At 33.4% G+C, this 12125-nt stretch overlaps 2 protein-coding genes and 1 non-coding gene across 8 annotated transcripts; 2 read left to right on the top strand and 1 right to left on the bottom strand.

Moving 5' to 3' along the window:
• Nucleotides 1-591: 591 nt before the first annotated feature.
• TRNAA-AGC (transfer RNA alanine (anticodon AGC)) lies at nucleotides 592-664 on the top strand. The gene has a single exon. It is a non-coding gene; the product is annotated as a tRNA-Ala (tRNA).
• On the top strand, nucleotides 620-2012 carry LOC108483143 (uncharacterized). The gene is made up of 3 exons (XM_017786371.2): nucleotides 620-876; nucleotides 1019-1423; nucleotides 1503-2012. Exons 1-3 carry the CDS (start codon nucleotides 829-831, stop codon nucleotides 1701-1703), a joined length of 654 nt encoding a protein of 217 aa, XP_017641860.1. The 5' UTR covers nucleotides 620-828; the 3' UTR covers nucleotides 1704-2012.
• Nucleotides 2013-2288: 276 nt separating this feature from the next.
• On the bottom strand, nucleotides 2289-11182 carry LOC108483142 (CSC1-like protein At1g10090). 6 transcript variants are annotated; one of them, XM_017786370.2, is made up of 13 exons: nucleotides 10829-11182; nucleotides 9917-10375; nucleotides 9547-9693; nucleotides 9064-9127; nucleotides 8743-8952; nucleotides 7685-7864; nucleotides 6495-6674; nucleotides 5495-5793; nucleotides 4482-4758; nucleotides 3815-4096; nucleotides 2920-3153; nucleotides 2644-2839; nucleotides 2289-2566 (listed from the first exon to the last, which is right to left on the bottom strand). In XM_017786370.2, the coding sequence occupies exons 2-13, from the start codon at nucleotides 10195-10197 to the stop codon at nucleotides 2538-2540; spliced, it is 2379 nt and encodes a 792-aa protein (XP_017641859.1). In that variant the 5' UTR covers nucleotides 10198-10375; nucleotides 10829-11182; the 3' UTR covers nucleotides 2289-2537. The 6 variants fall into 6 exon arrangements, with proteins under 6 accessions (XP_017641859.1, XP_052885161.1, XP_052885162.1 ...); XM_053029201.1 differs by having other exon boundaries at nucleotides 9917-10250; nucleotides 10829-11152; XM_053029202.1 differs by having other exon boundaries at nucleotides 9917-10213; nucleotides 10829-11152.
• Between the last annotated feature and the right edge of the window lie 943 nt (nucleotides 11183-12125).

The following is a 12125-nucleotide window of genomic DNA, read 5'->3' as shown; positions in this document are numbered from 1 at the left end:
AACCTTTTGGTGTTAGGTATTATTATATCATAGGTCAAGCTGGTTTTTTATGCACATAAAATATGAACCTGAAGCTTATATGTCCTTATTTACATATTGCAGATTATCATGTCAGAGACTTCACTCTATCTCTTAAAAGTATACCATGGAAGCTCCTACTATTTTGATTATATTTTGAACTTTTTATTAAAAATAAAGTAAATTAATGAAAAGTAAATCGATCATTCTATTAAAAACTTCATCTATTTTTATAGTTAAAAATTAGTCTATGTATGTTATTATGGTGTATACATCATATGTCATATATTCTTGTCTTATTATAGTTATTTAATAGTACAAATAGATAGAATTTTTAGCAAAAATGATCAATTTACTTTTTGAATTAATATAAAAAATAATTTACTTATTTTTAAATAAAAGAGTTAAAATACAATCCGACTCTTATTTCATGAATACATTTACGATGGTTAATATTTGCCTTAATATCTTCAAACTAAAAGCATGATATGGTGCACATGAAATTCGATGAAAGCAATTTCCAAAGATACCAAAACAAATTTTAGAAACTATACTGAGTTTCTTTGCATGGGAGGGGATGTAGCTCAGGTGGTAGAGCGCTCGCTTAGCATGCGAGAGGTACGGGGATCGATACCCCGCATCTCCATTTTTAATATTTTTTACAATTAGATCCAGAGATTTCTGGGTTCAGAGGGATTCAGCCCATGAGGATCAAAAACCCATCCCTTCAATCAATCGTCGTCTCTTCTAAGCTAAGCTAAACCCTAGGCTGTACACAAAACAAACCTCTGTCTGGTGGTTCCTTTAACGATGGCGCTTTTGACCTCCTCCCTATTGCCTTCATCTCTAAATATCAAGGTACTCCTTCCTTCCAACTTATTGTCTCTGCTTTTCTGTAATTGAAGTTAACTTCAGATACGTAAATAAAACTCGGAATTAACTCAATGGCTATTCTTGTTTCTTTGATCGAAGCTTCTTAATCATTGGAATCTTCATACAGGTTAAGCAATATGAACACCAGCCTTGCTGTTCTCAGCTCCATAATTTTCATCGACTCTCTCCAAAATGTCACTTGAAAGTAACAATGGCGCAGTTTTGGGAACCAAATAAGATGAAGGAACAACTCAATACCATCAAGGAGAGACTACGGGAGAACAGCCCCGACTCTGTAAAAGCATTTCCTTGGAAAGAAGCTGAGAATTTGCTGCTGGACAAACTACTTGTTGCGGGAAACAAGGCATTGAAGTTGTCTATTGTTACAGTTTTTGTATCCAGCTGTCTGTCGGATTTCATATATGCTATATCTAGAAACCAAGAATTGATGATACCCTTTGGTCTAATTGTGGGAGTGTTGATGTCTGATTTCCTAAAACAGACATCCCAAGAAGCAATTCGAAGCTCCGAGGTAATATATACTCTGTTCTTTAACTAGTTTGTGCTTGTGGGTGTGTTGTAAATTTTGAGGCTTTTTTATGTTTGAACAGGGGAAGGAATTGGAAATGAAATGGCAGGTGTTATGGATGGGTGGGTTGTTTGTTGTTATCAAGTTGGTGTGCACATGGTTTGGAATAGGAACAAGGGTGTTCCTTTTGCATGTTGCGAATGGTGGGTTGATGCAAGTTCTGTGGCAATGGAGAAGTTTGCTGGCAGAAAATGGATCCATGGAAGATGGATCAACACCTTAAATCAGCAGAAAGTTGACTTTATTCGGGGGTGATGTTGCTTGATTATATCTCTGTAAACTCATGTCACTCACACATTAGCAGTTAATTGAGCAAAGGAATTAGTAGATGAAATCTGTTCACCTTGTTACGGATTCAAATATTCTTAGTATGCTGTAACGTAAATGGGTAAGAAATTGGTTAGCAGTGCCATCTCATACGTTTTTAAGCATATTTATGATAAATTTTATCAAACACATTTCAGCTCTGCCAACGCCATTTATTCGTTTATGTATTGTTTGAGTCGTATTTTATTAAGTTTCAAGTTTCGTACTGTTTTCTGTTGTCTCTTGCATTTTTATAGAGTGAAATCTTGAAGAGATGAAATCATGACAAAATAAAATATTTGCACATTATTAAATTCAACCTTATCACACAAAATAAAATATTTGCACATTATTAAATCTTCTATCTACTCAGTTAAATATTTTGATTTTAATGTATTGATGTTTTTTTTTTATTGTTAAATCCAATAGATATTTACAATTTAAAATTCGAATTGTATACCAGTGGATTTTGAAGCATGCACATCAAACAGGATATAAACACTTTCCTTTTAAACTATACAATGTTGGAGTATGTATGCATATCAAAGGGCTTTGCCCCCATTAAGTGTGAGAATTAAAATGGCAAAGTAACTAAATTTGTATGGTTTTTGTGGAGCAAAAACAGTCACCTTGTGTACTATTCCCTATATCCCACTGCCACCATTAACAGAGCCTTAAACGGATGTTTCTATGAACCAATTCGGTTCATATACTATTCCTTCCCCTTCTGATGAACGACCCACTATTCATTTTAACTTAACAATTTGATTTCGTTCAAATCTACAAGTACAGATTCAAGCAGTTACTAATTGATTGTAGATGGAAAGAATCAGCAGCTAGCACTAGAACCACCATACCTGGATTATGTGACTCTTGATCTTTGGAACTACCCTCATCTTTGTTCTGCCCGCTGTTTCCAGCCATTGACAACTCCTGAGAAGTTGACAAGTCCAGTGACAGTAATGGGAACTGGCAATATGCTGTACGTAACAGCTTATATATCTCCTCTGCCCTACCCCAATTCTCATCTTGTTTATCCATCTCTATAAGAACCTGTACTACAACCAAGCCATCACAATAAAAAATGGTCATCTGAGTTTGAGAGGGAGAAAATGATATTTTTTTATTCTTACCTGTGCAGGACTCCTCTTGAAAACGGGAGAAAACCTCTGCCTACAGTACTCATTGAACAGAAGAGTTAAAAATATTAGAGGAATAGTGAAACCAGAAGCAACTGGTGATCTTTTTATACCAAACACCCCGAGTGCGATAACTTGTGTCAACACTAAAGAGAAGATTGTTGTGTTGTGAACAACAGGCCAAAACTGTCCCCCGCTTTCATATTTTGGTACATATACATTGAGAATCTGGGGAAAAAAGGAACAAGCTTAATCAAAGAACAGTTAGAAATTGATTTATTCTGAATCTGTCTTGCGCTTGACTCAATTGCTTAATATAATCATGCAGCACTCCGAATACCTTGTACCATATATGTGAAAATCATACATTCACTGTTTTATACTTAAAAGAAATGCATAAGATATTGTACAATATCGAGGACATAGAAGCTTGGAATGTAATTCCATAAAGAAGCTTAAGTAATTGCTAAACAACTGTTGCATAAACAAGGTCGACAAGTAGGTTGTGAAGCTTGGTACTTCCAAGAATCGACTTTCATGAGTTAGGAGATTTTTTGCAGTTCAGTCCACAGTACTGGGCACCATTTCACTGTTCAAATTTCCGAACCTTTATCTTCAAAAATATTCCTTTTAACATTTTATTTTTTTAATAGGGATTACTTTATTGGTGTGTACGAAAACATTATAAAAGATAATAATCCTCCCATGGATACTCCAGCAACAGCTCAAATGAAAAACACTTCAACATCCCAAATCTAAGTTCGTTTAGCAAATTGTAATCTAGAACTGCTATTCTCTTAGTCTTTTGGGTTTATTAGTGTGAATGAACAAGGTAGACTCAATAAAGCAAAAAGCAAACGGATATAAAGTTGATAAGAAAAAAACACACCTGGTTCCGATAGACAAGGAAAGCAAGAAAGAAGTAAACCAGCAAGAAGGGCAATATTAATGGTGCCATGATAGAACAAGTGAAGCCAAGCAGTCCAAACAGAAGAAGTCGAGGGATTTCAGTATGGTGAGGGAAGGTTAGAGCATGATTACTACAGGGCTCTTCCTGCCTTCTTAGTATGAATCTTCTGAACCCATTGCAAAGAAGAGGGAAAAGTTGTATTACTTCAAAGGACAAGCTTGCCCAGCCCGATGTTAAAACATAGGTCGTAAAGAAGGTAGCCTGCAGAAGATAAAAACACAGTTCGAAGTAATCCTGAAGATTCTACTGAGCTGACGTATAAAGAAAAAAAGAAAGAAGCAATCTTTGTCCTATGTGAATGTGGTGATAAAAGAGTGCATAAAAAGTACACATACATTTTTAGCACTTACGCGGTACGATATTGCCATGCAAGGCTTGTTAAAACCAGAAGTTGCCTATCACAGCTTTAAAACTCATTGAAGATAATAATTTTAAAGGTATAGTTTCAGTCCATAGGCAAAAAGCATATCATGCATCCCTAATAGAATATAAAATCTAAATCGAAATGCATCTGGAATTCTGCCATGAAGTTGGAAGAAATGAAGCTCTATTAAACCAGCTAATGTGGAGTGGCATAGAAAATTACCTGGGTTGGCACTGCTTTGGCAAGTTGTGTAGGTATGTCTCTAAAACTTGAGAAAACACTCAATTGTCTAATTATGGATCCAGAAAGAACATTAACGAAGAAAACATTCCAGATTGTGAAGTACAAAACTTTAATGCCAGCACTTTTTTTCCTTTCACTATGTGAAACATTTCCCTCAATTGTGGAAAACAGCATCATGGTTGGTGGAACAGCATACATAAATAACATCAGAATTACACTTGGTAGGTAACCTGTTACAAGCTGGTTCATGAACTTCCTGCACATAAGAACAAAATCCCTGGCTCAGAATTAAGTCAAAGCTATTCTCCACTAATAACCATGAGATAGCAAATTATAATGTATTAAAAGGCTAAAACAAAATACTTCCCTAAGTTGGTCATTTATGCATTTATACATACATCGATTGCCAAAGAAAATATTGCAGCAGATTAAATAAAGAACACAGAAGATATGGACCTGAAGGTCAAGGGATATTAGTATTTATCCTTCTATTTACATGTATCTTCTTATTTATATATTGCAGATTTATCTTGTCAGAGCCTTCACTCTATGTCTGTTCTCAGTATATGCCACAACATCTTCAAAATTTAAGCATGGTACTTCTATCATACCAGTGCACATGAAATAACAACCATTTATTTTCCATATTATTCCAAAAAGAAGAGAACTAATTGCAGCACTTATTCCAGGTTCTGATTTCCTTAAGGAAGTCAATATAAAGTACAAATAAATGATCACTTAAAAGCTTAGAATAGTAGCTATAGCAATACAGAAAGGGTTTCAAGAGCATGATTCTTTCCATGCATTATTTCTGTGGTTAATTTCATGCATTATTTCTGTATAAATGCATATATTGTAACATGATGCAAATTCCATAACCTAATTTGTAGCATCAGACATCAGTCACGTCTGCAATGTGTATTGATTGCAACAAAATAGAGACTAAAATCCTAACACTGGTTTAGCAATAGAGTTTGCAGAATGATACTCACTGTTTCAAGATTCCTTTAAGAAATGGAAATGTTTGTCTTAACTGGTCTAGTTGAGTCAAGCCTTGCACAAATGTAACTGGAGCAAGGAACACGAACATAAAAACAATAGCACCCAGAAGAGTTGCTATTTTACGGAGCCAGATTTGCTTGTAGGGTATGGAGAGGTTTGACCAATAAACATCATTAGGCTCTGGGGCTAGTTGTGTCACCCATAACATGGGATTTGATGATTGAAGAACTTGTGCAGCAACAATAGCTGCATAACGAGTCCTGAAGAAAACAAAAGCAGCTGGACGTTCCTGTATCAAAGGCCAAAATAACATAGGATATCACATGGCCATTTCCATCAAAGATTTAAAAGTTAGTGATCAATATTCGATTTCAAACATCAACCACAACATGGTGGCAACAGGAAATGATAAGACTGAACCACATAGGGAGAGAGTCTCCGCAAAGAAATCAAGAGAATGACCATGCTGTTGGGAAGGCAATAACAGTTTAAGAAACAAGTGTTCCGATAATTTACTAGGACACTACTATATCCAATATACTTAAAATAGTTACGCACCTCAATTCAATAATACAACTTACTATCAAGCATCATGTTTATCTAGAAAAGGAGGTACCATACCTAACATTAAGCTAAAACACCCATCCCAGCAAAGATTCAGAATGCGATTAATAACATGTAAACCATCAAAAAGAGGTGCGAAATGCTTTTTAGCATCAAATGTCAGCATTGCTAGGGTAGCAAAGATCAGATCTATATCCACTAGGGTTCCTGTGATCAGAGGAAAACTAGATCATGGTGTATTGATGATGTTCATAGCACATTAAAATAATCCAGAGGTAGAAAAGTAAAATGACTTCGACAACCGAGCAGTTACTTTAACAAGTATATTTTTGGCAACAAACAACCAAAACAGAATATACAAATTATACACAACTACTATAACCCTGAAATAAAAATTATTAGACTACTTATTCGAAGATTATCAACCTTGTCTGTTTGACTTGGCTGCGACCTATCACTGCTGGTTTTGCACTCAACACTTTCCGCCTCCTTTTTAAGCATTTTAAAGTAATGCATAATTCCACCACAAAGACAACCAGGCGTAGAACTCATTTTCTTTTGTGTCTCAATGGTTTTTAGCTTTCTGTATATCTTCTCCACATCCTTCTGCAAAGACACATTGTTAGAGAATATACATAGAACTTGTTACATATTATAAAACAAACAGAACATTGTGTGGCGCAGTGGAATGAGTAAGAACAGTATAGGTGAAATACAAGCTTATTATCAAATTACTTAACTCAGTTCAACTCATAATAATAATAATAATAATAGGAAACAAAATGAAAATGAGAAATTGGAAAATTCAACTTAAATGCTAAAATAAGTAAGAAAAATAATTGTATAGCAAGTAGTAACAAGTCACTACTGTATGATAACACGAAATAAAGTTAATGATATAAAGATCTAAAAAATTGGTCCCAAAATCATGTCTTGTGTCGTGAATTCTATTAAAGAAACCATTTTATATGCAATATTTACTTCAGACATCAACAACCACATGATGACAACGGGGAACAAGAAGATTGAAACCACATAGGACTTAGTTTGCTGAAGCTGTTATATTGGGAAGGCAATAACAGTTTAGAAAAAAATTACCACATAACCTCAAAGAATGCTGCTACTATATCCCATATTCTTATAATAGTTGAAATTATCGGTTACAGTAAATGCTGCCATCTAGCAAAACAGGAGGAAATTAATCGCATAAATTCAATGATACAACTTGCTTACATGCATCATAAGTATCTAGAAAAGGAGGTACCAGATCTAAAATTAAGCTAAAATACCCATCCCAGCAACTGTTGTGGGTTTAGGGTTATAGCTTTTCAGCATCAAATAAGGGCTATTGCTAGGGTGGCAAAGATCAGGTCTACATCCAGTAGGATTCTTTGTTGTCAGAGGAGAAACTAGACCACAGAGAACCTATCATGCCTATAGAAAATTAAGTTAATCCAGAGGAGATATAAAAGCAAAACGAATTTGATGACTGAACAATATCTAAGACAAGTTAAATTTTGGCAACAAACCACTAGAAAGGAATACATGAACTGTATAATATCACTATAATCCAGAAATCAATATTATAAGACTATACTTGTTCCGAAATTTTCAACCTTTTCTCTTTGACTTGGTTGCAACTCATCACTGCTGGTTTTAATCTCAACACTTTCTGCATCATTGTTAAGTGCCTCAAAGGAATGTGTACTTTTACCACAAAGACAACATGGCATATAACTCTTTTTAGTCTGCGACTCAATGGTTTTTAGCATTCTGTACATTTTTTCTGCATCCTTCTGCAAAGACAGCATTGTTAGAGAATATACATAAAACTCGTTAAAGATCATAAAACAAACAGAACATTGCACGTGCATAGAGGAGTAGAATGAGCATAGAAAAGGAGAAATACAAATTTAAATTTTTTAAATTTCTCAACTTGTTTTTTTTTTTATAAAAAAAAACAAAAAGACCTAATTAAGAAAACAAAACAAATTGAGAAATTGGAAAGTTCAACTTAAATGCAATGCATCAGTACCAGCATTAGGATAGTACTTCCTATTTTACATACTAAAATAAGTAAAGAATAATTGTTTGGTAAGTAGTATCAAATCATAACTGCAAAATAACACTAAATAAAGTCAACGATGTCAAGATTTAAAACATGGCCTCAAAATCAAATTTGAGAAAATCATAATTACCTATTCGAGGTAGTATGCAACGGGTCCATTTTCTTTTACTTCTCTTTAAGCTATGAATTGTGAATTCCAAAAAAGAAACCACTTTATTTATTTATTTGACAAACTGGAGAGGGATTGGGCTGTCCAAATTCGAACCCTAGACCTAATGTTAACCAAGACTTGAAATCAATGGAAGTCTTTTGCCACTAAATCAGTGGCTTGGTTAAGGAAGCACTTTATTTGGTCAATAGAACAAAATGATAAACAAAAAGCTAACATTTTCTGTTTGTCAGCACTAATAACATCTACCCTAGATGAAAAATTCATTCATCAGATGGAAGTAGTGAATAACTGTTCTAAAGCAAAACCAGTTAAGTCTTCTCTTCTTTTCCCCCTAAACGGAATAGTAATTTTTTTTTTTTAATTAAAGCCTTTTCAAATAAAAAAATTCATATAAATTTATATCCCTAAAATAGTCACTCAATATAGATGCATACCATTAATTTGTCAACTCTACCAGCCCGATATACCATCTGGTGGGACACATAGCTTGCCGGATAATAAGTTGAAAAGAAGTCTTCTACCGACTTACTGTATGAATGATTCTGAGAACATGGGATGCTACGGACTAGAACTGTGAAATGACTTGGATTCACAGGAGAGCCAGTAATATGTGCTAATCTCATTTTAGTGATATTTTTGTACTCCTACATCAAAGCGGTAACCTTTAAATGATTGCTAGAGGATGTTTACAAATGTATCAGTAAAATTCAAACCATATATGAATAAGAAATGCTTTATGGTATGCACATCCTTACAAAGTGAAGTAGAACACAAGCTGAGCAGGATATGACATATAATGCAAGACAGTGGGTCCAAAACCTGAAATATTTTTAAAACAAAATGAAAAACAATCAATAAATAGCTGATTTTATCCAATCTATTTTACCACAAAACCACTATGTTGGAGTTGCATCTCAATATCTTGGCCTGAAGAAGAAACAGTTAGTGGACCAGAAGACTTTAAAAAGTCATTGCTTTTCAGTATTTAAATTCAATTCCTGATTAGATCTCTCCCAGGAATCTTTTAAAAGTATAAAGGATAATAAATAAAAGACTTGGATTCATCCTTTTGGATGCATACAAAAACATGGTAAAGTAGAATTCTACATGGCATCGCGAGTACACATTTCATTTCTGGTCATAACATTCAAGGTTCAAGATGGCAGCATCCAAATAACAACTCATTGTAAAAAGGAACTAAAGCAACCATCCATAAATAATGGGTTCAATTAACATACCATTGTGATCCTTCCTTTACATTTCCAATAGTAAATACTTCCAGTGATTCTGAATGGATTTGCTTGTGCTGCATTTCTTGTCCATAATAATTTACTGGAAGCAATAGAAAAACACAAATCGCAGCAGCAATGATGAATATCCGAATACTGTAAAGAACAGGAGGAAAATTGCAGTGCAGTTAGTAAACCAGCAGAAGAAAAAATAGACACTGACCATAGACACTGACCATCCATAATTGAATTATGAAAGCACTTTAAAAGATGTTTGGATATAATTGCAAGCATAAACTTTTGGAGAAACTTAGTAGCAAAATTTTCCCTCAGAAAATTGGAAGAAATCAAAATTTTCCATCTGGAGAAACTTAATCACCTGAAAACAACTATTCTCAAGAAAACTAGAGCATCCACACCACCAGCAGCCAATATTTCTTCATTGGTCGCTTGCCAGGCCCTCACGATCCAACTAGCAGAGGGAACAAGTCTCTCAAAGTGAAAAGGATCACTATGCTTTATTGGTTCTGAAATAAGCCTCCGCATGAAATACACACTAACATTGCTCGGTTGTTTCCTCAGTATGGAATACAAAGACAAAAGCACAACACATATAGCTATATTGATTCCGGCAGAAGTTAAAAGAGCTCCAATGTCCATCTCAGTTCCCTCTAACCTTTTATTCAAGCTTAAGAAATTCAATAACTAAAGCACTGAACCGAGAAAGGACATGTCAATATTACTTCCAATTTGCTCAAAACAGAGTTCTTTTGATGACTACTAATGCAGAAAGTAGTTTGGCTCAATCTGACACAGAATCAAGTGCTGCAAAATGGATCTGGGAATTTTCATAGTTCAGAAACCAAAATTTAAAACCATTCTCATAGATCAAATCTCAAAAATAAAAAATAGAAAATACTTCAATAAAATTTCAAGTAAGAAAAACAATGCTTAAACTAAACGCAGACGAAAAACATCATCAAACTTTAAAAAATTAAAAAACCCCTAAATAAAAGTTGTTTTTAACTCTAATTTCCTTTCTAATAGAGCTACCGAAAATTTTAAACTATCTTTTTCCTACCTGACTAAATTTCCAAACCATTTCTTCTTCTTTTTCCTTTCGATGAATCTCTATAGTTCCAAGACAAAAGATTATACAAAAACTCAAGTAAAAAAAAATAAAATAAAAATTGCTCCTAACAATTAGTTCAAGAAGGAAACTCAAACGAAATTAAATCAATTTAGTTAAACAACCTAGGAAAAAAATAAAGATTAAATAAACTGAAAGTACCTGGGCAAATATCAGAGGCCAAAAAAAGCGTAAGAACTTTGAAAAGGTTCCCAACGCAAAGAGATTCTGAAGCAAAATGGTTGGCTTAAAAAAGTAGGGAACTAAATACATAAGAAAATTGTGAGTTATCACTTGTACGCCAAATGCTATGCTTTTCCTTCATCTTCAAATAAAAACAAAAATAAAATTCGACCAATTTGCTGACAGAGAAAGAAATAAAGAGCCTTAATTCGGAAATAAATTTTTATAAAAGATTGTATTATCTTCAAGGAATTTCATTTATTGAAAAAAAAAATTAGTTCATACACACGCAAAAAAAGAGTTTATAGTTTTTCTATTAGGGAAGAAGATTCCAGCGAATGCCACGTGTAAAGAGTCATTTTATTAGTAATAATTATATTATTTAATAAAAATAATGACAAACATGTAAAAAAGAGCAATGATTTTCTTACCACGACAACGACGGAAGCGCCACGTGGCCAACAATAAGGTAACGGTACAAAAATGTGGGATCCTACTTACTCCATGTACAACCGCCATATCTGCTACAGTTTTTTCTAGTTGGCTGGCTTCACGCCAGTTTGTGGATTTTATTATCGTGCTTCCCGACCTATTTTATTTGAAGTGGAGTTGCGGTCGGTGACCAATGACAATCGTTGATTTTTTCACAAGTTCAAAAGTTTTAAGAGTTTAATGAAATTTCTTTTAAAAAAATTGGGGTTTTATGAGATTAATTTAAATTTTCAAATATTTTAAGTTATTTTAATTATTTTTTAAAATTTAAAAGGTATAATAAGAATTTTAAAATTTGAAGAGTTTAATTCAAATTTTTAAAAACTTCAAGAGAAAAATAAAATTTTATAAAAAGTTGAAGGCTTAATTAAAATTTTCTAAAATTTCAATGAAAAATCATAATTTTTCAATTCCTTTTGGGAGGCCCCTTAAACCCTTTAAACAGCCAGCCTATGTATCTATACTTGTTGTCTATAATTGTAGTTGCATTAAACTCTTTATTAACTTAGTATAACGAGTTAATTAGAAATTAATTTAATTAAAAATTTATTAAAATGTCTTTAATATAAAATAAAAATATTAATACAAAGAATCAATTTAATTGAAAATTTGTTAAAATAATTTTTGTATACAAATTATTAATTATTAATGTAAACGTGTTCGTCTTTTTATTTTGGGTAAACTACACAATAATCACTCAATTATAAAAAAATTAATTTTAGGCCCCAAAAGAATTTACAATTTAATCATTCACGTTATATAATTTAGTCATGTTGGTCACTTC

Source organism: Gossypium arboreum, chromosome 1, assembly GCF_025698485.1.
Source record: "Gossypium arboreum isolate Shixiya-1 chromosome 1, ASM2569848v2, whole genome shotgun sequence".
Lineage (NCBI taxonomy): Eukaryota > Viridiplantae > Streptophyta > Magnoliopsida > Malvales > Malvaceae > Gossypium > Gossypium arboreum.
This window is presented reverse-complemented; position numbering and strand designations above follow the sequence as displayed.

Bases quoted from the DNA above. Each gene is read 5' to 3' on its own strand.
- LOC108483143 (XM_017786371.2), top strand. From the start codon at position 829: ATGGCGCTTTTGACCTCCTCCCTATTGCCTTCATCTCTAAATATCAAG. The intron at 877-1,018 runs GTACTCCTTCCT...ATCTTCATACAG, and splicing joins CTTCATCTCTAAATATCAAG to GTTAAGCAATATGAACACCA. The intron at 1,424-1,502 runs GTAATATATACT...ATGTTTGAACAG, and splicing joins AAGCAATTCGAAGCTCCGAG to GGGAAGGAATTGGAAATGAA.
- LOC108483142 (XM_017786370.2), bottom strand. From the start codon at position 10,197: ATGGACATTGGAGCTCTTTTAACTTCTGCCGGAATCAATATAGCTATA. The intron at 5,794-6,494 runs GTTGATAATCTT...CCTTTGATACAG, and splicing joins AGCCAAGTCAAACAGACAAG to GAACGTCCAGCTGCTTTTGT. The intron at 4,759-5,494 runs GTGAGTATCATT...TCTTATGTGCAG, and splicing joins CTTAAAGGAATCTTGAAACA to GAAGTTCATGAACCAGCTTG.